General features: G+C 43.4%; 1 protein-coding gene across 1 annotated transcript; it reads left to right on the top strand.

Annotated features, from left to right (window-relative positions):
- Nucleotides 1–1,015: 1,015 nt before the first annotated feature.
- LOC140727624 (NXPE family member 3-like) lies at nt 1,016–22,396 on the top strand. Its single transcript, XM_073045228.1, has 5 exons — nt 1,016–1,336; nt 5,930–6,717; nt 12,192–12,280; nt 14,470–14,679; nt 19,479–22,396. The coding sequence occupies exons 1-5, from the start codon at nt 1,208–1,210 to the stop codon at nt 20,027–20,029; spliced, it is 1,767 nt and encodes a 588-aa protein (XP_072901329.1). The 5' UTR covers nt 1,016–1,207; the 3' UTR covers nt 20,030–22,396.
- Nucleotides 22,397–22,601: the final 205 nt, after the last annotated feature.

A 22,601-nucleotide genomic window follows, 5' to 3' on the forward strand; every position in this document is an offset into this window, starting at 1 on the left:
CCCCGCGACTGCACTGTGCCGCCCCGCGACTGCACTGTGCTGCAAAGCTCCTGGCTGTAACTCCCTGCCCACAGTTACTTGCATCTACCAACCCACAATTGCAGCAGCACTGCTGCCTTTCATGCCTCCTATTCAGCAGATGTTAGAACACAGCTCAAGCTGACACACTGCTTCTGATTCCTCCCTGACCACTTGCCCTTTTCCCTCAGATCATCTAATTCCACTCCTTCCCACCTGCTTTTGCCAGTTTCCATCCATGACTTTCCATGATTTCACCTTCTCCCAACTGGGGAAAACCTTTCCTGATGTTCTATTCCTAAGGAGAATGAATTGGACCTGAACCATCTTCAATTATTCCTTACCCACATCCAGCGACAAAGTTTAAAACTTATGATCTTGTGTCTGGTGCCAATAACTAATCCCTCGCCATTTCCTTATTTGCCTGTTGATGCTTATTTTGCAGTATTTTACTTTTTTACATTTCGAATTCTATAAACTCTCAGCTCCCATCATTTCTTCCCCTCAGGTACAATTGTTCTCATCTGATACCTCCAGCTCCGTTCAATTATGATTAGAAATGGGATCATAAGCCACAGGAAATCCTCTGGTGATTGTCTCTTTTTCTAAGCACCCAGCTTTACAAAATAACTGCTTCTATTCTTTAAATATCCTTCCCCTTCACCCTATCTGCTGTGTGGGGAAAGTGTTTTGCTTTTATTGTGTTTTCTGCGCTCTCTGTCTCTCTAAGAGCAGCCTGTTTCCCATGTGCAGGGTGTGACTCCTCAAGCTGCTAGCAGGTTGACGGTATTGATCAGTTTTCTGGTATCTTTTCCTATTTATAAATCCATATTACCATCAGCTACTTCATCCATATCTATGTTTGCAGCTGTGTCTTTAACGAATTATAAGTTGACCATGACTCATCATTGTTAAACCACATTCACCGGTGTTTCCCTTTCTGCCTGTTCGGCTCTAGTGGTTGAATGAAGACTGATTGGTCTAGAGTGACTTGTCCCGACCACGATTGTTTTTAAGAGTGAGCTTGAATACACTGTCATGAAGATGTTGGGCTTAATTTTGTTTCTTGGTCTTTTACTGACAAGGTGGTCCTCGGGATTAAATCAGACGCTGTGAGGTTTCAGTGATTTAATGGTATTTATTCTTTTTCACTTGCAGGTTTACAGAAAGGTGATTATGCATTGGAGTAATGCAACTTTCCAGAATGGATCCAGCTGGAAGACCAATGACTCCTGCCTTCTGCCTACAACGTCTGCTCTTCTTCACATTTGTCCTGCTGACAGTGTTTCTAGTGTATTTCAACTTTCCCAATGCGAAGGTATACTAAATGGTAAATGCTTTCTGACCATCTGGAATACTGCCTCTGCTTTTCTTGGCAAAAAAAACTGCGTGTTCTGCTGATGATTGCTTTTGGTTTTTGCAGTTATAATTTTTGGGTGGGAGTGTGCAGGTAACACAGGCAGGGCCAGCATTTATTACCCATCCCTTACTGACCTTGAAGTTTGTGGTTTGCCACTGCCAAGGGGCACTGCCGTCCCTCCGGTGAAGGTACTCCCACAGTGCTTTTGGGAGGTAGCTTCAGGGATTTAGATCTAGCAATGATGGCCTTTCCAAGTTGGGATGGTGAGAAACCTGTTGATCGTGGCATTTCCAAGTTGGGATGGTGAGAAACCTGTTGATGGTGGCATTTCCAAGCCTGTGGCCCCTGGTAGCAGACATCGTGGGTTTGGAAAGTGTTGCTGTATTAGCCTAGGCAAGTAATGACAGTGCATTTGTAGATTAGTACATATTGCAGCGCCAACTTCATAGAATCAAATAACAGCTGTGCTGTGGAAAGAATCTATTCAGCCCACTCTCTGATCTGGTTGATGATACCTGGCTAACTCTCCCCCCCCCCCCCCCCAGATTCTTATCCACCTGCTTTTTCTTTCTTGAATGCCTCATAGATTCTGCATTCAACATCCTTGCCCTCACAGTGCGTGAAATGAAATTAAAAAAAACCCAGCAAAACAATTTTCTCATATTTATTCAATTCTATTTGCTAATCATCTTCATTTCATGACCCTTGCTCCAATGGGAACAGGTTCCTGCCATCCTCCCTGACTGTACTCTTCAGGATTTTAAAGGCCTCCAGCAGATCCCAGTCATAGCCATCCTTGATATGAATAAATTTCCATAATCCTGGAATGATTTTGGTAAATCATTATCGGCTCCAAAGTCTGTACCTTTTTCCTGAAGTGTCACACACAAAACTGGATAAGACCACAATATATAGGAGCAGAATTAGGCCATTTGGCCCATTGAATCTGCACCACCATTTCATCATGGCTAATCCAATTTTCCTCTCAGCCCCAATCTCCTACCTTCTCCACATTTCCCTTCATGCCCTGACCAATCAAGAATCTATCAATCTCTGCCTTAAATATGTGTAAAGACTTGGCACAGCTGCCTGTGGCAAAGAATTTCACAGATTCACTGTTCTCTGGCTAAAGAAATTCCTCCTCATCTCCATTCTAATAGGATGCCCCTGTATTCTGAGGCTGTGTCCTCTGATCTTAGACACTCTCACCATAGGAAACATCCTCTCCACATACACTCTATCCAGGCCTTTCAGCATTAGATAGCTTTCAGTGAGGTCACCCCATATTCTAAAGAATCCCAGTTCCACTGAAGGGTTTTGGCCTGACAGTACGTTTTACCACAGATGTTGCCTGGCCTGCTTAATTCCCCAGCAGTTTGTGTGTGTTACAAGGACTCTCAAGTTCCTTTACACCTCAGTGTTTTGTTTTTCCTCTCCATTTAGAAAATAGTCAATTCTTTCATTTCTTCTACCAAACTAATACACTTCCCAACACTATATCCCATCTGACACTTCTTTGCCCATTCTCCTAATCTGTCCAAGTCCTTCTATAGCTTCTCTTCTTCCTCAAAGCTACCTGCCCCTTCACCTATCTTCATATCATCTGCAAACTTTGTGACAAAGCCTTCAATTCCATCATCCAGATCATTGACATATAATGTGGAAACAATCAATCCCAACACAGGCTCCTATGGAACACCACTTGTCACCGGCAGCCAACCAGAAAAGGCTTCCTTTATTCCCACTCTTCTCACTTTTTGCCTTCTGTCAATCAGCCACTGCTTTATCAATGCTAGTAGCTTTCCTGTGGGCTCTTTAACTTGTTAAGCAGCCTCATGTATGGCACCTTGTCAAAGGCCTTCTGAAAATTCAAGTACACAACATCAACTGATTTTCCTTTGTCTATCCTGCTAGTTATTTCTTCAAAGAATTCCAACCGATATGTCAGACAAGCTTTTCTCTTGAGGAAACCATGCTGACTACAGCCTATTTTATCATGTGCCTCCAAGTACCCTGAGACCTCATTGACTCCCAACATCTTCCCAAATACTGAGGTGAGACTAACTGGTCTATAGTTTTCTTTCTTGTGTCTCCCTCCCTTCTTGAACAATGAAGTGACATTTGCGATTTTCCAGTCTTACGGAACCATTCTAGAATCTAGTGCTTCTTGAAAGATCATTACCAATGCCTCCATGATCTCTTCAGCCACTCTTTCAGAACTCTGGGGTGTACACCATCTGGTCCAGGTGACTTACCTATCTTCAGACCTTTCAGCTTCCCAAGAACCTTCTCTCTAGTAATGGTAACTCCACACACTTTATGACCTCTAACACCTGGAACTTCCACCATACTGTTAGTGTCTTCCACAATGAAGACTGATACAAAATACTTATTCAGTTCATCCACCATTTTGTTGTCCCTCATTACTACCTCTCCAGCATCATTTTCCAGCGGTCCGATATCCACTCTCACCTCTCTTTTTTACACTTTATGTATCTGAAGAAACTTTTGATAACCTCTTTAATATTATTGGCTAGCTTACTTTTGTATTCCATCTTTGCCTTAATGACTTTTGTTTGTTCCCTTCTTTTGGTTTTTAAAAGCTTCCCAAACCTCTAACTTCCCATTAATTTTTGCTCTATTATATTCTCTGTTTGGCTTTTATGTTGGCTCTGACTTGTTAGCCATGGCTGTGTCATCTTGCTTTTAGAATCCTCCTTCCTCTTTGAGATGTATATATACTGTGTCTTCCAAATTGCTTCCAGAAATTCCAGCTATTGCTGCTCTGTCATCAGCCCTACCAGTGTTCTTTTCTAGTCAATTCTGGCTAGCTCCTCTCTCGTGCCTCAGTAATTCCTTCTACTCCACTGATGCATCTGACTTTAAGTACCTAGTTAGTGGCTGACACCATGCTGTATGAAGTTTCGTCACAACCTTAGACCATAAGACGTAAGTCCAGAATTGAGCCACTTGGCCCATCAAATCTAATTCACCATTCCACCATGTCCGATTTATTAGTCCTCTCAACCCCGTTCTCCAGCTTTCTCCCCATAACCTTTGACACCCTGACTAGCCAAGAACGTATCAACCTGCACTTTAAATATACTCAATGACTTAACCTTCACAACTGCCACGGCAGTGAATCCCACAGATTCACCACCCTCTGGCTAAAGAAATTCCTTCTCATCACTGTTCTAATTGGACATCCCTCTGTGCAGAGACTGTGTCTTCTGGTCTTGGACCTGCCTACTATAGGAGACCATTTCCACATCCACTCTGTCTAAGCCTTTCAATATTCAATAGGTTTCAATAAGCTCCCCCTCCCCACCCACCATACTTCTTGCTTCTATAATTTATGCCTCCAAATTATAAAGCCCATGATCCCATCTGCATCGTTTAATTATTTCAGTTGAATTTTGTGAGGGATTACCTAGAACATTGGTGGGAGGCATTTGATCGGACACTTCTGCAAGGTGCTTGATAAACCTCCATGAGAAAGATTTATTGTCTATTGGTAAAGGCAAAGTGCAGAATTGAACTAAATATCGGCAGAAAGCAAAAGGCAGTGTAACTCCAGGTCAGGGTCTTCAAAAGAACCCTGAAAAGGAAAAATAAAGATATATTAAAGTTGGAAATACTGTTTCCGAAGATGCAAGCAAAGGAGTCGCTGTTTTGCGCTTTTCACCATTTAGGTGCATGGGCTGCTGGGCATTAGTGAACGAAGATAATAGTGATGACAAACTGTTACTCATCAGTCTGCTGCAGTATGGTGTGCTGTTCTGGTCACTGCATTTACAGGAGGAACTTCACAGTGCTAGTGATGGTGCAGAGGAACTTGAGGGTATTGCCAAGGCTGGAGAATTGAGAAGGGACCATCCCGACTATGGTCCTTTTGTGGAGTAACTGACTGGTTTAATTGAGATGCTCAGAATTATGAGAGACCAAGACAGCAAATAAAAACTACCTGATATCTTTAGTGGAGAAATCAGGAGATAAACATCTGATTGTTACAAGAATTAGAGTGGAGTTGAGTAAATACTATTTGCTTCAATGAACAATGAGGGTCTGAAGGAGTGGAAACGGTATATTCAAGAGTTGCTGGATGAGCACGAGGAGCAACAAGCTGGTGGTCTATGTCCACGTGTTGGGAAGTGGGATTAACCCAAGGTCTGTTTTCAGCTGGCAGGAACACCATAGGTCAGGTGGTTTCCTGCACTGTAAAATTCAACGATTCTGTAAAAAGAGCATGGCATGGTGTTCAGGAATGGGAAGCACTTGAATAAATCTCCTCAGTAATTTGAGAATGATAAATACCATAAGAATTTTCATGTCTGGCAGTTTTGAGGGACTGTTTGGCTAAACTCCGAGTTCTCTAGAAGTTATCGGGCAGATTTCCATGGGTTGATTTCCTCTCCTTGTTAATCCTGAAGTAACAATTTTGCTTTTGTTTCAATCCGAGAGGGAGGTACTTTGGTGTGTGTGGGAGGTGGGTTAAAAACATGAGTGTGAAAGGGGCAGTAAATGCGGTCAATAAAATTATTCTTTCTGCAGTTGAATATGTACACAGTTTCCGGATCAGACCCCCAGTGGAACAGATGGCCATCTCCAAAGTTTTATTCCACAGTACAGCAAGGAGTGGAAATGCAGAGGACTGATTGGGTACACAGGCTGTTGCAGTTTGGTTATCAGAATCACACCTTCACCCCCGAAGAACGACTGGAGGGTTCAGTCCTGTTGAAACTAATTGAATGGCCAAAGCCTCCCACCCCTGCTGTGCCCTTTCAGAAAAGCAGTGACCCATCGCGTGCTCGCTTTGTTATTTTAAATTCTGGAAAGACTTTCTACATTGGTGATATGCTGCAAGTGATGCTTCGCATGTACGATTATGAAGGAAATCCAAAGCAGTACGGGGGTGATTACATCCTTGCTCGGATCCACACCCCAGAGTTAAAGGCCGGTTCAGTGGGAAAAGTTATAGACAACCAAAATGGATTTTATTATATAAATTTTAACTTATCCTGGCCGGGAAAAGTCCAAGTGTCTGTTTCCTTGGTTCATCCCAGTGAAGTGATCCAAGTACTTAGGAGACTACGTGAGGAACGGCCGGATAGAGTAACTTTTAAAAGTGCCTTCAGATTTGGGACTACCTCAGAGACCACGATGTGCAATCTTCACTTGCTTGAAACAAAGCCACTCTGTAATTTCACTGATCTCGGGACTGGGGAACCTTGGTTCTGTTACAAACCAGCAAAGCTTCCCTGCTCTTCTCGCATCAACCATTCAAAAGGAATGTATGTGAAAGGCCTTTTGAAGGAAGATGAGGCAATTTATTTCAACAGGTTTGTAGCTTGTGTTACTCCTATTTTGCCTCTTCAAATTCTGAGCAGAGTTATGATGTGACTCAGTAAGGGGAAGGAAGGCACGTTCTAGCACTGGTTGAGCAAGGAGCTGTTAATATTTCCTGGAGCATGGTAATGTAACACTACAGAAATGTGCATTCAAAGCCATTTTAATCTAGTAAATCTTGTGATTTTATGGAAGTGTTAACATATAAAATTAGACTCTAAGCCATATCAGCACATAATGGAGCATATCAACAAAAGATTGTGGTTAAGAAATATGTTTAAGGATATTTAAGAGTCAGAAATTTGGGGAAGGAATTCCAGAGCTTGTAGCTGTGGATAAGAATGGCAGCATGATTTGATTCCGGGATCTACGTGAATTGGACAATAATGGATAACTCTTAACCATATAACTATTACAGCACGGAAACAGGCCATCTCGGCCCTTCTAGTCTGTGCTGAATGCTTACTCTCATCTAGTCCCACTGACCTGCACTCAGCCCATAACCCTCCATTCCTATGCTGTCCATATACCTATCCAATTTGACTTTAAATGACAATACTGAACCTGCCTCTACCACTTCTACTGGCTCATTCCACACAGCTACCACTCTGAGTAAAGAAATTCCCCCTAATGTTACCCTTAAACTTTTGCCCCCTAACTCTCAAATCATGTCCTCTTGTTTGAATCTCCCCTACTCTCAATGGAAAAAGCCTATCCACATCAACTCGATCTATCCCCCTCATAATTTTAAATACCTCTATCAAGTCCCCCTTCAACCTTCTATGCTGCAAAGAATAAAGACCTAACTTGTTCAATCTTTCCCTGTAACTTAGGTGCTGAAACCCAGGTAACATTCTAGTAAATCTTCTCTGTACTCTCTCTATTTTGTTGACATCTTTCCTATAATTCGGTGACCAGAACTGTACACAATACTCAAAATTCGGCCTTACCAATGCCTTGTACAATTTTAACATTACCTCTCAACTCCTATACTCAATGCTCTGATTTATAAAGGCCAGCATACCAAAAGCTTTCTTCACCACCCTATCCACATGAGATTCCACCTTCAGGGAACTATGCACCATTATTCCTGGATCACTCTGTTCTACTGCATTCTTCAATGACCTACCATTTACCATAGAACATAGAATAGTACAGCACATTACAGGCCCTTCGGCCCACAATGTTGTGCCGACCCTCAAACCCTGCCTCCCATATAACCCCCCACCTTAAATTCCTCCATATACCTGTCTAATAGTCTCTTAAATTTCACTAGTGTATCTGCCTGCACCACTGACTCAGACAGTGCATTCCACGCACCAACCACTCTCTGGGTGAAAAACCTTCCTCTAATATCCCCCTTGAACTTCCCTCCTCTTACCTTAAATCCATGTCCTCTCGTACTGAGCAGTGGTGCCCTGGGGAAGAGGTGCTGGCTGTCCACTCTGACTATTCCTCTTAATATCTTGTACAGCTCTATCATGTCTCCTCTCATCCTCCTTCTCTCCAAAGAGTAAAGCCCTAGCTCCCTTAATCTCTGATCATAATCCATACTCTCTAAACCAGGCAGCATCCTGGTAAATCTCCTCTGTACCCTTTCCAATTCTTCCACATCCTTCCTATAGTGAGGCGACCAGAACTGGACACAGTACTCCAAGTGTGGCCTAACTAGAGTTTTGTAGAGCTGCATCATTACATCACGTCTCTTAAACTCTATCCCTCAACTTATGAAAGCTAACACCCCATAAGCTTTCTTAACTACCCTATCTACCTGTGAGGCAACTTTCAGGGATCTGTGGACATGTACCCCCAGATCTCTCTGCTCCTCCACACTACCAAGTATCCTGCCATTTACTTTGTACTCTGCCTTGGAGTTTGTCCTTCCAAAGTGTACCACCTCACATTTCTCCGGGTTGAACTCCATCTGTCACTTCTCAGCCCACTTCTGCATGCTATCAATGTCTCTCTGCAATCTTCGACAATCCTCTACACTATCTACAACACCACCAACCGTTGTGTCGTCTGCAAACTTGCCAACCCACTCTTCTACCTCCTCATCCAGGTCGTTAATAAAAATCACAAAAAGTAGAGGTCCCAGAACAGATCCTTGTGGGACACCACTAGTGACAACCCTCCAATCTGAATGTCCTCCCTCCACCACGACCCTCTGCCTTCTGCAGGCAAGCCAATTCTGAATCCACCTGGCCAAACTTCCCTGGATCCCATGCCTTCTGACTTTCTGAATAAGCCTACTGTGTATGTCCTATTTGGATTATTCCTACCAAAATGTAGCACCTCACACTTATCAGTATTATACTCCATCTGCCATCGCTCAGCCCACTCTTCTAATTGGCCTAAATCTCTCTGCAAGCTTTGAAAACCTACTTCATTATCCACAATGCCACCTACCTTAGTATCATCTGCATACTTACTAATCCAATTTACCACCCCATCATCCAGATCACTAATGTATATGACAAACAACATTGAACCCAGTACAGATCCCTGAGGCACACCACTAGTCACCAGCCTCCAACCTGACAAACAGTTATCCAACACCACTCTCTGGCACCCATCCAGCCACTGTTGAATCCATTTTACTACTTCAATATTAATACCTAACGATTGAATCTTCCTAACTAACCTTCCGTGTGGAACCTTCTCAAAGGCCTTACTGAAGTCCATATAGACGACATTTACTGCTTTACCCTCGTCAATTTTCCTAGTCACCTCTTCAAAAAATTCAATAAGATTTGTCAAACACGACCTTCCACGCACAAATTCATGCTGACTATTCCTAATCAGACCCTGTCTATCCAGATAATTATATAATTATCCTTAAGTTCCTTAAGTTGGGGATCTTAATGGGGAAGAGTGGTACCATGGAGTTGCTGAAATGGAGTCATCCAGGTCATCCAGAATCAAGACCCAGGTTCTGTGTCCTTGTCCAGTCTCTGGCTCGGAGTCCAAGCCCAGGCTCGTAGTTCCCAGTTCCTTGTCCTGGTTCCGCTATCTTGTTTAAGGAAGTTTAGTGTTTTATTATTTAGCATTAGTTCAGGTTTTATTACTTTGAGGCTTCCCAGTGAAGAATTGAGAGTTCAATGACCATAAACCACTTTCGTTCACCTTCATTGCAGGTGTTTTAAATTGTGACATTAATTGGGACAGATTTCCTGTGTGTTTCTTAGATTGGAATCATTGGGTTAAATTCATGAATTTGAATTAGTTTCAAACTTGAGGGTTGCTCCCTCACTGGATGTTAATAGAGTTAGGTGTGGTACCATGTAGTCAACTTCATGGATTTACAAAGTTGTTGAGAACCTAATGTAAAATTGACTAGCATTAAGGAATATACTGCAGAGAAGAGACAGAGGGTCCGATCCATAAGATAATTCCCATTGCAGCGTTGTCATGGGTTATGTTTAGCAGAAGAGATTCTCTCCAGAACAGACACTCTTGTTCTGTACCCAACTCCAGAATTTTGATTTCTTTTCATCTCCCTGCCTCCCCCACCCCATGATCTGTGAATCTTGACTACCCCCCCCCCCCCACAGCCGTTACTCTTTCTGTTTCTTTTCTGCCCAACAAAGAATCTCATTGACACAAAGGACTGTTGAGCTGAAAACCTACTGAAATAAAATGCTAAAGCCAGGGAATCTCCTCCCTACCAACCCCACTGAATAAACTACGGCTTTTGCCTGTTTTAACCTATTTGTAGGGTAATATTCAAATGAACAGTGCCTTGTAAATGTATTCAGTCCCCAACACTTTGTTCACATAAATGAGTATTACAACCAGGGATTTTGATCAATTTAACTGAGAATTTATACTTGTGAATCACATGTTCCTTATTTTTCCACAGTAGACCCTAAAAAAGACAAGGAAAATTGTAAGGCATAAAAAACTAAAACTTAAAAAACTGAAATATCAGCAGCTCAAACGTATTCATCCCCCCCCCCCCCCTTACTAAGTACTTGGTTGAGCCACCTGTCACAGATATTACAGCCAGAAGTCTTTTTAGTTAAGTCTCTATTAGCTTTGCACAAAGTGATGGAACATGATTTGAAAGTGATGGAGCTTGCAAAAATGTTCAAGCTCTGTCAGGTTAGTTGGGGAGCGACAGCAGACAGCAGACTTGAGGTCTTGCCAGAGATGTTCAATCAGATTAAGGTCAGGACTCTGACTGGGCCACTAAAGGACAGCAGTGTTCTTCATTTGAAGTCACTCCATGGTTGCTCTGACAGTGTCCTTTGGACCTGTGCTGTTAAAAGACAAACTTCCTTCCCAGTTTAAGCTTTCTGGCAAAGGCTAGCAGGTTTTTATCCAGGATTTCTCCATGTGTAGTAGCGTTCATCTTTCCATCAATGCTGTCCAGATTTCCAGTCACCGCTGCTGAAAATCATCCTCATAACATTGTTTCTCGATGAGCTGCCGCATGATGTTGCCTCCACCATACGTTACGGTAAGGACGGTGTTACCGGATTGATGCACGGTGTTAGATTTATGCCACATGTACCACTTAGTGTTGAGAGAAAGTTCCACTTTAGTCTCATCCGATCACAAGGCCGTCTTCTACATCTTCACAATATCTTCTTCGTGATGCTTTGCAAAGTCTTTATGGGCAAGGATAGACTTTTTATCAGCTAGGGCTTCTTCCTTGTCACTCTTCCATAAATACCCTTTATGTGCAAGGCGTGGAGATTATGGAGCCAGCTCGGCCATTGACTTCTGAAGCTTGCTCAGAGAGACTGTTGGCATCACAGTAGCCTCTCTTACGAGTGTCATTCTTCAGCAACTAAGTTTAGAGGGGTTGCCTGAGCTAGGCAGTGTGGCTATGATTTTGTATTTTTTGACTTCTTCATGGTGGATCTCACTGAGCTCCACAATATGTTCAGTGACATTGGGTTGATTTTGTACCCTTGCCCAGATTTGTGCTGCATGATCATTTCCCTGACTTGCCTTGAATACTGTTTAGTTTTCATTTTGGTTTGGTCTGTTGAAAATCTACCTTATAGTTGGACCTTAAAGAGTAAGGAGCTATTCATTGAAAACGGTGATCCTCTAATGTTGCACACCAACAAATTGGGTGCATTGGTGAGGAATTATACAGTATTGCACCTGAGGAAAGTTAACACAGTAATTACAAAACGCATGAACACTTTTTCAGCCTCACAATTTTGGTTTTTAAAATTGTTGACAGGTTTTAGAATTTTTCTTTTGATTTGACATGATGCACAATGTTTTGTAGATCAGCTCAAAAAATCCTACTGCAATGTATTTTACATTTATACAATGAAGCAGTAAAATAGTTGTGGGGTCTGATTACTGTACCTTGAAAAAGTTTAGGCATTAAACTAATCTAAAGAAATGGGCTATGGCTTCATTAAATGTTTTTTGGAAAAATGCAGTATGGGTTTAATTTTTATTATGTTGGTAGTGGTTAACGATACAATGTGTTTTCCTACAGGGATTCCAACATCATCAAGAAGGCCTTATTACCCAATATCCCAGGTTACATAACAGTCAAGCCGTCCCCTCATGCAGGGAAAGTGGGAGGTAAAGTTAATGGAACCATCAGATTTTCTTTTAAACATAAATATTGTAACTGGGCTTTGTTGTTCAACTTAGGAATGTTGTGTCAGCCAGTCAGGATGGTGGAATTGAGAGCAGGTTCTAGAGAACACTGGGCAGAGAGGTTTTTCTGACAAACACTGGTGTGGGTCGAGGTCTTTTTGGCGAGAGCAGGGAGAAGACAAGAGGGAAGACGGCTGAGGATGCCGTCCCTGTTGCACAAGGTGCTTTGTGCAGATGAGTGGCTTCAAGGACGAAGGACCAATACTCATCTGGGGGAGTCAGTTTGTTTGAAATTGATTTTGAGCGACATTCAGAAGGTGATGTGTGCTTTCACGTGGGTCCAGCGTGTGAGATAAAGACAACTTCAAGATGAGCTCCAACTTGTGTGCACATTCTGACTGGGTTAACTATAATGGGCCCTTTTTCTTTTTTTTCTTTTTTGTACTAACTGTTCAATAAAGCTGACATTTGTAAATATTCTTTATAATTGTATGCAGTGTACAGTCTGTTATTTCTTGCCAATGGCTAATTGCGTGAGTGTAGTATTTACACAGTATTCAGTCAGATCGGGGTTCAGGTGGTTGAGAAATCCCAACTTCCCGGTTTTGGTGGGACCCAAGTCATACCGACCATAGACATAGGGAGTCTGAGAAAGGTGGTTTTCTCACCACTGAGTCCAGTGGCTGTTAATGAGGGGCTCTGAATCTGACCCACCTTTGAGAACTGTGACTCGTAGCTAGTTGGCAACATTTGCTGCTTAGTGCATATTGAGAGTAGTTTTTTGATGGCTGAATACAAGGAAGAGTGAGTAGGGTGGGTTAGCTGGTCTGACGCTGACTGCTTCCTGCTGATCACTACTGTGACTGTTGAGTTGGTGTTGGGCAATGCCAGGGATGAGGTTAACCCAGCATCAGGTCTGGATCCTGTTGGAGCTGCTGACCCTGTGAGGAAGGGGTTACCACCTGCCCCGGTGCCCGAAGGTTGCCCAAATCTGATGCTGCCTGCCATAACAGTGAATCAGGCACTCTCTCAAATCCGAGTCCAGGTAGTGCATCGGACCTGGTAAAGAGACACAGCTGCTGGATCTCCCTATGCAACTGTACACTGTTATAGCCCTCTCACTACTCCCGGATAGTTGAGATTCCAGCCTTGCGAGGGGTTCCAGAGCTGAAGGTGAGGGTGGGTGTGGAATTGTCAGTGAGTCCTCGCAGAGAATTGGTTATTGCCTTCAGAGTGGAAGTGCTTCTCTCCCATCTTCACGTGACTCCAAGCTGATCTCCCACTTAGCAGGCCTGGCAACGCACAGTCCACATCAGCTCCCTCATGAATACTTTTGGATCGTGGTCCTCTCCAGAGATTTCCAGAGCAGAACAGACGTGGCCATTCCCTTCTGTCACAACCAGTAGCATTTGTAGCTGAATTGAATGATGCTGCAGAGTTCACTTGGACATATCTGCTGAGGTAATGCTTTTGCCTCATTAATGCAATCATTGGAGATCAGAACATTTGTTGAACATAAAAGCATAAGTAATAGGAGCAGGAGTCGGCTATCTGGCCCATCGAGCCTGCTCTGCCATTCAATAAGATCATGGCTGATCTGGCCATGGGCTCATCTCCACCTCCCTGACTTTCCCGCATAACCCTTAATTCCCCTAAAATCTATCCAACTTGGTCTTAAATATATTTACTGAGGTGACCTCCACTGCTTCACTGGGCAGAGAAATCCACAGATCCACCACTCTCTGGGAAAAGCAGTTCCTTCTCATCTCCATCCTAAATCTACTCCCCCAAACCTTGAGGCTCTGCCCCTGCTTCACATTTTGCAGCGTGTGCATGTGGGTCTCTACCCTGCAGTGGCTGGCTTGTCGTGGGCAAAGTGCGCTTACGGACTGAAGCTGTGGGGTAGGTAACTATTGAAGGACAGTCTCTTTGCTCTGGTTTTAACTTGTGCTGGTATGGAGTTCATGCTCAGTATGGTGTCAAGACTATTGAAGTGCTGTTGCATGCCTGATGGGACCATCTTAGATACCCACTCTTTGCCGGTGCGCCATGTAGTAGTATCGATACATGTCAAAAATGGAGCATACAAGTCTCCAGTCATTAATACCTTTGCTATGTAAAGATATAATGCATGTCAGATCTTGTATCATCTGAATTTTCTTTTTAAACAGTTGGAGTTTCCCAAGAATGTACCCGGGGAAGGCCAATGTTATCACCTTCTGGCTATTACTATAATGACCAGTGGATGTCAACGACCTGCAATATCTGTCGCTTTGACACTCCTGCAAAAATTACAACCTGTCTTCATGGGAAAAAAGTTTATTTATTTGGAGATTCCACAATACGTCAGTGGTTTGAATATTTAACTTCATTTGTGCCAGGTTAGAATTGTATATGAATTACATTTTGTATAAAATTGTTTAAAAAGACATGTAAATTAAACATTAAAAATTCTATTGAATGTTTAAAATGAGCTTGGATACAAAATTGAAGATAAGGAGCATAAGAAGTCGGAGCAGGAGTAGGCCAGCTGGCCTGTCGAGCCTGTTCCACCATTCAATAGGATTATGGCTGATCAGACACGAACACATCTCCACCTTACCTACCTTTTCCCCATAACCCTTAATTCCCCTACTACACAAAAATATATCCAAACTTGTTTTAAATAAATTTACTGAGGTAGCCTCCACTGTTTCATCGGGCAGAGAATTCCACAGATTCACCACTCTCTGGGAAAAGCAGTTCTTCCTGATCTCTATTCTAAATCTACTCCCCCGAATCTTGAGGCTATGTCCCCTAGTTCTAGAAAAAGGCAGATAGAAAAGTGTGGACATGAAATCTCCTGAGACTGAAGTATTCTGTGGTAAACATGCAGATGTATGAAGGAGGAGTGGATATGAGCCATTTAGCCCTTCAGGGTGCTCCTTCATTTAATAAGATCGAAACCGATCTGACTGTGGCTTGTGATAACCTTTCTCGCCCTTGCTTATCAAGAATCTATCTAAAATTTCTTAAAACTCAGACTGCTTCCACTAGTTTTGAGGAATGGTGGATTCAGTCTTTTCAAGAAAGTCACAAAGAATCTTGAGAGGAAAAAAAAACTTCACAGAAGAATATTGTAAAAACCCTGTTAATTTCACGTATTGAGGAAATCTGCAAAAGTGGCAAACTTGTTATTTGGAAGCATTTTGAGCTAGCATTTTGCTTTGAATATTACACAGTAGAGTTAAAGACTGAGCAATCAAGCCAACATAATTTTAGAAACAGAAAACCTACAGCAAAATACAGGCCCTTCGGCCCACAATGCTGTGCGGATCATGTACTTAATTTAGAAATTACCTAGGGTTACGCATAGCCCTCCATTTTTCTAAGCTCCGTGCAACTATCCAGGAGTTTCTTAAAAGACCCTATTGTATCTGCCTCCACTACTGTCGCCGGCAGCCCATCCATGCACTCACCACTCTCTGCATTAAAAGAAACTTACCCCTGACGTCTCCTCTGTACCTACTTCAAAGCACCTTAAACCTGTATCTTCTTATGGCAACCATTTCAACCCTGGGAAAGAGCCTCTGACAAGCCACACGATCAATGACTCATCATCTTATACACCTCTATCAGGTCACCTCTCATCCTCTGTCACTCTAAGGAGAAAAGGCTGAGTTCACTCAAACTATTCTCGTAAGGCATGCTCCACAATCCAGGCAACATCCTTGTAAATCTCCTCTGCACCCTTTCTATGGCTTCCACATCCTTCCTGTAGTGAGGTGACCAGAACTGAGCACAGTACTCCAAGTGGGGTCTGACCAGGGTCCTATATAGCTGCAACGTTACCTCTTGGCTCCTAAATTCAATCTCATGGTTGATGAAGGCCAATCCACTGTATGCCTTCTTAACCACAGAGTCAACCTGTGCAGCTGCTTTGAGCATCCTATGGACTCGGACCCCAAGATCCCTCTGATTCTCCACACTGCCAAGAGTCTTACCATTAATACTATATTCCACCATTATATATAATATAATATAATATTATACCGTTAATACTATATTCCATCTGCCATTTCTCAGCCCAGTTTTATTGATGTCCCGCTTTAACCACATTATCCACAACACTCCCAACCTTTGTGTCATCAGTAAACTTACTAACCCATCCCTCCACTTGCTCATCCAGGTCATTTATAAAATTCATGAAAAGAATGAGTCACAGAACAGATCCCTGAGGCACACCACTAGTTACTAACCTCCTTGCAGAATATGACCCATTTACAACCATTCTTTACCTTCTGTGGGCAAGCCAGTTCTGGATCCACAAAGCAAGGTCCCCTTGGATCCCATGCCTCCTTACTTTCTCAATAAGCTTTGCATGGGGTACCTTATCAAATGCCTTGCTGAAATCCATATACACTACATCTACAGCTCTATCTTCAACAATGTGTTTAGTCATATCCTCAAAAAATTCAATCAGGCTCGTAAGGCATGACCTGCCTTTGACAAAGCCATGCTGACTATTCCTAATCATATTATGCCTCTCCAGATGTTCATAAACTCTGCCTCTCAGGATCTTCTCCATCAACTTGCCAACCACTGAAGTAAGACTCAGTAGTCTATAATTTCCTGGGCTATCTCCCTTTTTTGAATAAGGGAACATCTGCAACCCTCCAATCCTCTGGAATCTCTCCTGTCCCCATTGATTATGCAAAAATCATGGCCAGAGACTCAGAAATCTCCTCCCTCACCTCCCACAGTAGCCTGGGGTATACCTTGTCTGGTCTCGGTGACTTTCCAACTTGATGCCTTCCAAAAGCTCCAGCACATCCTCTTTCTTAATGTCTATATGGTCAAGTTTTTCAGTCCGCTATAAGTCATTCCTACAATCGCCAAGATCCTTTTTTGTCGTGAATACTGAAGCAAAGTATTCATTAAATACTTCCACTATCTCCTCCAGTTCCATACACACTTTTCCATTGTCACATTTGATTGGTCCTATTCTCTCATGTGTTATACTCCTGCTCTTCACATACCTGTAGAATACTTTGGGGTTTTCCTTAAAACTGGTAGCCAAGGCCTTCTCATGGCCCCCTGGCTCTCCTAATTTCATTATTAACCTCCTTCCTGCTAGCCTTAAAATTTTCTACATCTCTATCTTTACCTAGTTTTTTTTTAACCTTTTGTAAACTTTTCTTCTTGACAAGATTTCCAACAGCTTTTGTACACCATGGTTCCTGTATCCTACCACCTTTTACCTGACTCATTGGAATGTACTTAGGTAGAATGCCACGCAAATATCCCCTGAACATTTGCTACATTTCTGCCTTGCATTTCCCTGAGAACATCTATTCCCAATTTATGCTTTCAAGTTCCTGCCTGATAGCTTCATATTTCCCCTTACTCCAGTTAAACACTTTCCTAACTTGTCTTTTCCTATCCTTCTCCAATGCTATGGTAAAGGTGATAGAATTGTCATCACTCTCTCGAAAATGCTCTCCCACTGAGAGATCTGACACCTGACCAGGTTCATTTCCCAATACCAGATCAACTACAGTCTCTCCTCTCGTAGGCTTATCTACATACTGTGTCAGGAAACCTTCCTGAATAAAACTTAACAAACCCCACCCCATCTAAACTCCTTGCTCTAGGGAGATGCCAATCAATATTGGGGAAATTAAACTCTCCGATCAAGTCAACCCTGTTATTATTGCACTGTTCCAGACTCTGTCTCCCTATCTGCTCCTCGATGTCCCTGCTACTACTGGGTGGTCTATAAAAAAACACCCAGTAGAGCTATTGACCCCTTCCTGTTTCTAACTTCCACCCACAGAGACTCCATAGAGAACTCCTCCGTGACTTCCTTCTTTTCTGCAGCTGAGATACTATTGGTTGTAGACAGTCATATTCTGCATGGAGGTCGGTGACCAGTGGTGTGCCTCAGGGATCTGTTCTGGGGCCCTTACTCTTTGTGATTTTTATAAATAACCTGGATGAGGAAGTGGGTTAGTAAATGTGCTGATGACACAAAGCTTGGAAGTGTTGTGGATAGTGTGGAGGGCTGTCAGAGGTTACAGCAGGACATTGATAAGATGCAAAACTGGGCTGAGAAGTGGCAGATGGAGTTCAACCCAGATAAGTGTGAAGTGATTCATTTTGGTGGGTCAAATATGATGGCAGAATATAGTATTAATGGTGCAGACTCGACAGTGTGGAGGATCAGAGGGATCTTGGGGCCCTAGTCCATAGGACTCTCAAAGCTGCTGCGCAGGTTGAATCTGGTTAAGAAGGCATACAGTGCATTGGCCTTCATCAACTGTGGGATTGAGTTCAAGGATCAAGGCCCGGTGTTTGCTGATCGGCGGGTCTGGGCTCAACGCTGAGGATGGGGTCCTGAGGGTTGGACTGTATTCTTGTGCTCTGTATTATTCTGCTGAACTTTGTGAGCTAGCTATGTTGGCTCTGGAATGTGTGTCGACACTTGCAGGAATCCCCCTCCACCCCCCCCCCCCCCCCCCCAGCGGATACCCTTGGTGTGTTGATCTAAACGCAAATAGCACTTCTCACCATGTTTTGATGAACACGTGATAAATAATCTTGACTATTGAATGAAGTAATAGAATACAAGAACAAAGAAGCCAAATTTTTTGTGAATGCTGACTTAATTAGTGCAGCTAAGTTCAACAAGTTGGCTTCAATAAGTTGAACTAAACCATTATCAATTCTCACCACTACAGTCTTTCCTTTCTTCTTTGCCCAACCCCAAGCTCATGGACCATTCCTGGACTGGGTCTCTATTTCCTTTCCTCATGTGCACTGATGTATTTCTCAAAGGTCGGCGAGAAGAGAGAAAGTGTGAGGACCCACAGCAGGTCCCTGGGCGCTGTTCATCAGTTTTCTTTCCCTTTTGCAATGATGATGCAGGTGTTAAAGGGGACAAAGAAATAAATGAATGAATGAAGTATAAAAGAGGAGGGAACAATATCCCACGAGTACTATGATTTTTCTAAACTTGGTCTGCACCAAATACAGGATTCCACAGTGAGATTTGTGAGTTTTAATTCCTCCATTAGATTAGGACTCCCTGGCTTTTTTTAATTGCTGTTTGGGCTCTGTTTCACCTTTCAAGTTTCACATCTCTTGGCAACAGCAAGTCTGTGCTCAACTAAGTCAAACCATGTCATTATTTCTGTTTTAGGTCTGAAGAAGCTAGATCTTGGCAACCTTGAGAAGATTGGCCCTCACCTTGCAGTCGACACACAAAACAACATCATTGTGAGCTATCGTCCCCATGGCCCGCCAATCCGGTTCAACACTGTATCAAGCCAGGATCTGCGCTACATTTCCAACGAGCTGGATGGAATTAAAGGAGGGAAAGACACAGTCATAGGCATCACCTTATGGTCCCATTTCAGCACCTTCCCAGTAGAAGTGTACATCCGAAGGCTACAGAATATCCGGAGATCCATTCTACAGCTCTTGGGCAGGAATCCGGATACTGTGATTGTAATGAAGACTGCTAATGTCCAGCATCTCCCGGGTGAAGCCAGTCTATACAACAGTGACTGGTTCTCTCATCAGTTCGATGTGGTGATGAGAAAAATGTTCACAGGCATCAATATCGCATTTGTGGATGCATGGGAAATGACAGTAGCCCACTACCTACCACATGATCTGCACCCCAAACCAATCATTGTAAAGAATCAAATTGATGTGCTCCTTTCCTATGTCTGTCCTAGAAACAAATAAGTACTTGGATCAAAGCGAAGCAAATCATGTGATCCTACCACCAGTCTCATCTTCCCTTCTTGCCCCTCTTTTTTTCCTGCAAGGACCACTCTCTCGCGCTCTCATGCTCCCACTCTCCCTCCTGCTCCCCCGGCTCTATCTCTCCTGGATCGCTCTCTCCCGCACTCCCGCGCTCTCACTCTCGCTCCCCGGCTCTCTCTCTCTCTCGCCCTCTCTGTGTGTGACCCCCTACCCCCCACCTGGTCTGCTCATTCCTTACCAATGGCACCTCACCCTGCAGACACAGCAAGTCATCACCTCCGTCACTACATCCAGGCTCCTTCGCAGCAGGGATGTGGCCAAGTCTCTTCCAGATTGGTCTAGCACCGGTAATCTGTCCGTAAGCAGCCTTCCTGAGTTTCTGGTTGCACACCCCTGCAGCTCTCCTCCTCATGCTGCAGGGAGGCCAAACACATCTTAGGACAACATCTCCTATTCCATTTGGGTAGCTTATATCCCAATGGGATGGACAATCCGGTTTTGGATAACCAGCACCTCCCATGTTCTTCTCCCACACACACTCACCTGTCCACCTAGGTTTCTTCACCCCTTGCACGTGTCCTCTTCCCCCCTTCTGGTTCCACCAATCACCCATCAATCTGTCCCTACAACTGGCAATCTTTCCTTTTCTCATTTAGTCCCCATATGCCGGAGTTTGACACGAACTATCCCCTTGCACCTGTTCCTTCCACAGGTGCTACTTGACTTGCTGAGTTCTTCCCATATTCTGTATTTTTGCCCAAGATTCCAACATCCGCATTCCTTTTTGTTTTCTCTCTAGATTATTTAATTTTTGAATTTCTGATAAATTAATGGGATAATAATTAGAATACGATTCAAGGAAAACGGTAAGATAAAGAACACAATAATAAAACAACGCAATAAGCACACAAGATAGCTTGTATGCATTGATTTTCTGTCCATAAAGTGACGTTAAGCACAAGAGTGACTGTACATAAGGTGACTCTGACCAGAAATGATAAAGTAGTGATGGTGGGTTAATGGGTGTGGAGGTGTTGATCAGCCTTAGTGTTTTGGGAAAGTAACGGTTTTTAAGTCTGGTGGTCTGGTGAGAAGTGTGTAACTCTCCTGATCGGACTGGAACAAACAGTCCATGAGTACAGTGGGTGGGATCCTTCATGATGTTGGTGGGCCTTTCCCAGCACCTTTCTGTATAGATGTCCTTGACGGCGGGTAGGCTGGTGCCAGAGATGCGTTAGGCAGTTTTGTGGAGCCTTCCTGTCTGCTCCAGTGCAGTTTCCATACCGTGCAGTGACGCAGCTTGTTAGGGTGCTCCCTACTCCACATCTGTAGAAGGGCATGAGTACAGCTGTTTATATCCAGCTCTCTTCCTCTTCCTCAGAAAGTAGAGGCATTGGTGAGCTTTCCTGATTGTGTAGGAGATATTCTGGGACCATGAGAGATTGTGTTTACAACTGCTCACAGTTTCCCCTGCTGTGCCTCCGATGTAAAGAGGGGTGTGAATGGTGCGAGTTCTCCTGAAGTCGATAGCCATCTTCTTGGTGACACTGAGGAAGAGGTTATATGCCTGGCACCAGGCTTGGAGCTCTTCCACCTCATCTCTGTTGGTCACCTTATCGTTGTTGTTGAGTCCCACCGCTGTGGTGTCACTGGCGAACATGACGTTGTGATTACTCAGGTGTTTGGGCGTATGGTTACGTGTGAACAGTGAGGACTGCAGTGGGCTCAGCACACAGTGCAGGGGAGCACCCATGTGGATGTTGGTGAAGGAGGAGCAGTTGTCCATCCTGACTCTGAGGCCTGTTGTACAGTGGTGCATTCAGACTGAGCAGCAGGAGTTTGTTCATCAAGGTTAGTGGGACAATAGTGTTGAATGCTGAACTGAAATCCAGAAACAGCGTTCTGATGTGAGTGTATCAGGGCCAGGTGCATGACAGATGTGCTGGCATCTGTTGTAGTGTTTCTGTTGGTCAGAATAGGAGTTTTTATGTGCCATTACAAAGCACTTGGCATCAATTGATGATTGGCATCATTGCCATTGGGTGGTGGTGGCTTAGCTGTGAAGATGTAGAGTTCTTTGATACAGGGATGATGGTGGCTGATTTGAAGCATGTGGGATAGCAGCCTGAATGAGTGAAGTGTGGAAGATGTCCGTGAAGACATCAGTGAGTTGGTGGGCGGACACCCTGAGTATTCAACCTACGATGTTGTCTAGCCTGGCTGCTTAAAGGGGTTGACTCTCTGCAGAAAAAGTGAATTGTCTTTAAAAGAGTAATTTTGAAATGTTAATTTATTTTCTAAATGCTATTTTTATCTTCTAAATGAATAAATTTTAAAATGATTTTATTATGGCATTATTCATTGTGATTGTGGTTAAATGCATTTTTGCATGCTGACGTATACAGTTGCCTATTTTAAAAGAACAATTACACCGTGGAGGAATTATTCCCTCTTGTAGAACACCATCATTATTGCTGGGTGTGGGGCAAATGTAATGGGTATCAATGTGGCATTTGTGGATACAGGGGAAATGACTGTAGCCCACTACCTG

The sequence above is a fragment of the Hemitrygon akajei genome, chromosome 5 (genome assembly GCF_048418815.1).
Source record: "Hemitrygon akajei chromosome 5, sHemAka1.3, whole genome shotgun sequence".
Taxonomy (NCBI): domain Eukaryota; kingdom Metazoa; phylum Chordata; class Chondrichthyes; order Myliobatiformes; family Dasyatidae; genus Hemitrygon; species Hemitrygon akajei.

Excerpts from the sequence above, each read along its gene's own strand:
- LOC140727624 (XM_073045228.1), top strand. The coding sequence starts at position 1,208 with ATGCAACTTTCCAGAATGGATCCAGCTGGAAGACCAATGACTCCTGCC. Across the intron at positions 12,281-14,469 it reads TCATGCAGGGAAAGTGGGAG|TTGGAGTTTCCCAAGAATGT; the intron begins GTAAAGTTAATG and ends CTTTTTAAACAG. Across the intron at positions 14,680-19,478 it reads TTTAACTTCATTTGTGCCAG|GTCTGAAGAAGCTAGATCTT; the intron begins GTTAGAATTGTA and ends TTTCTGTTTTAG.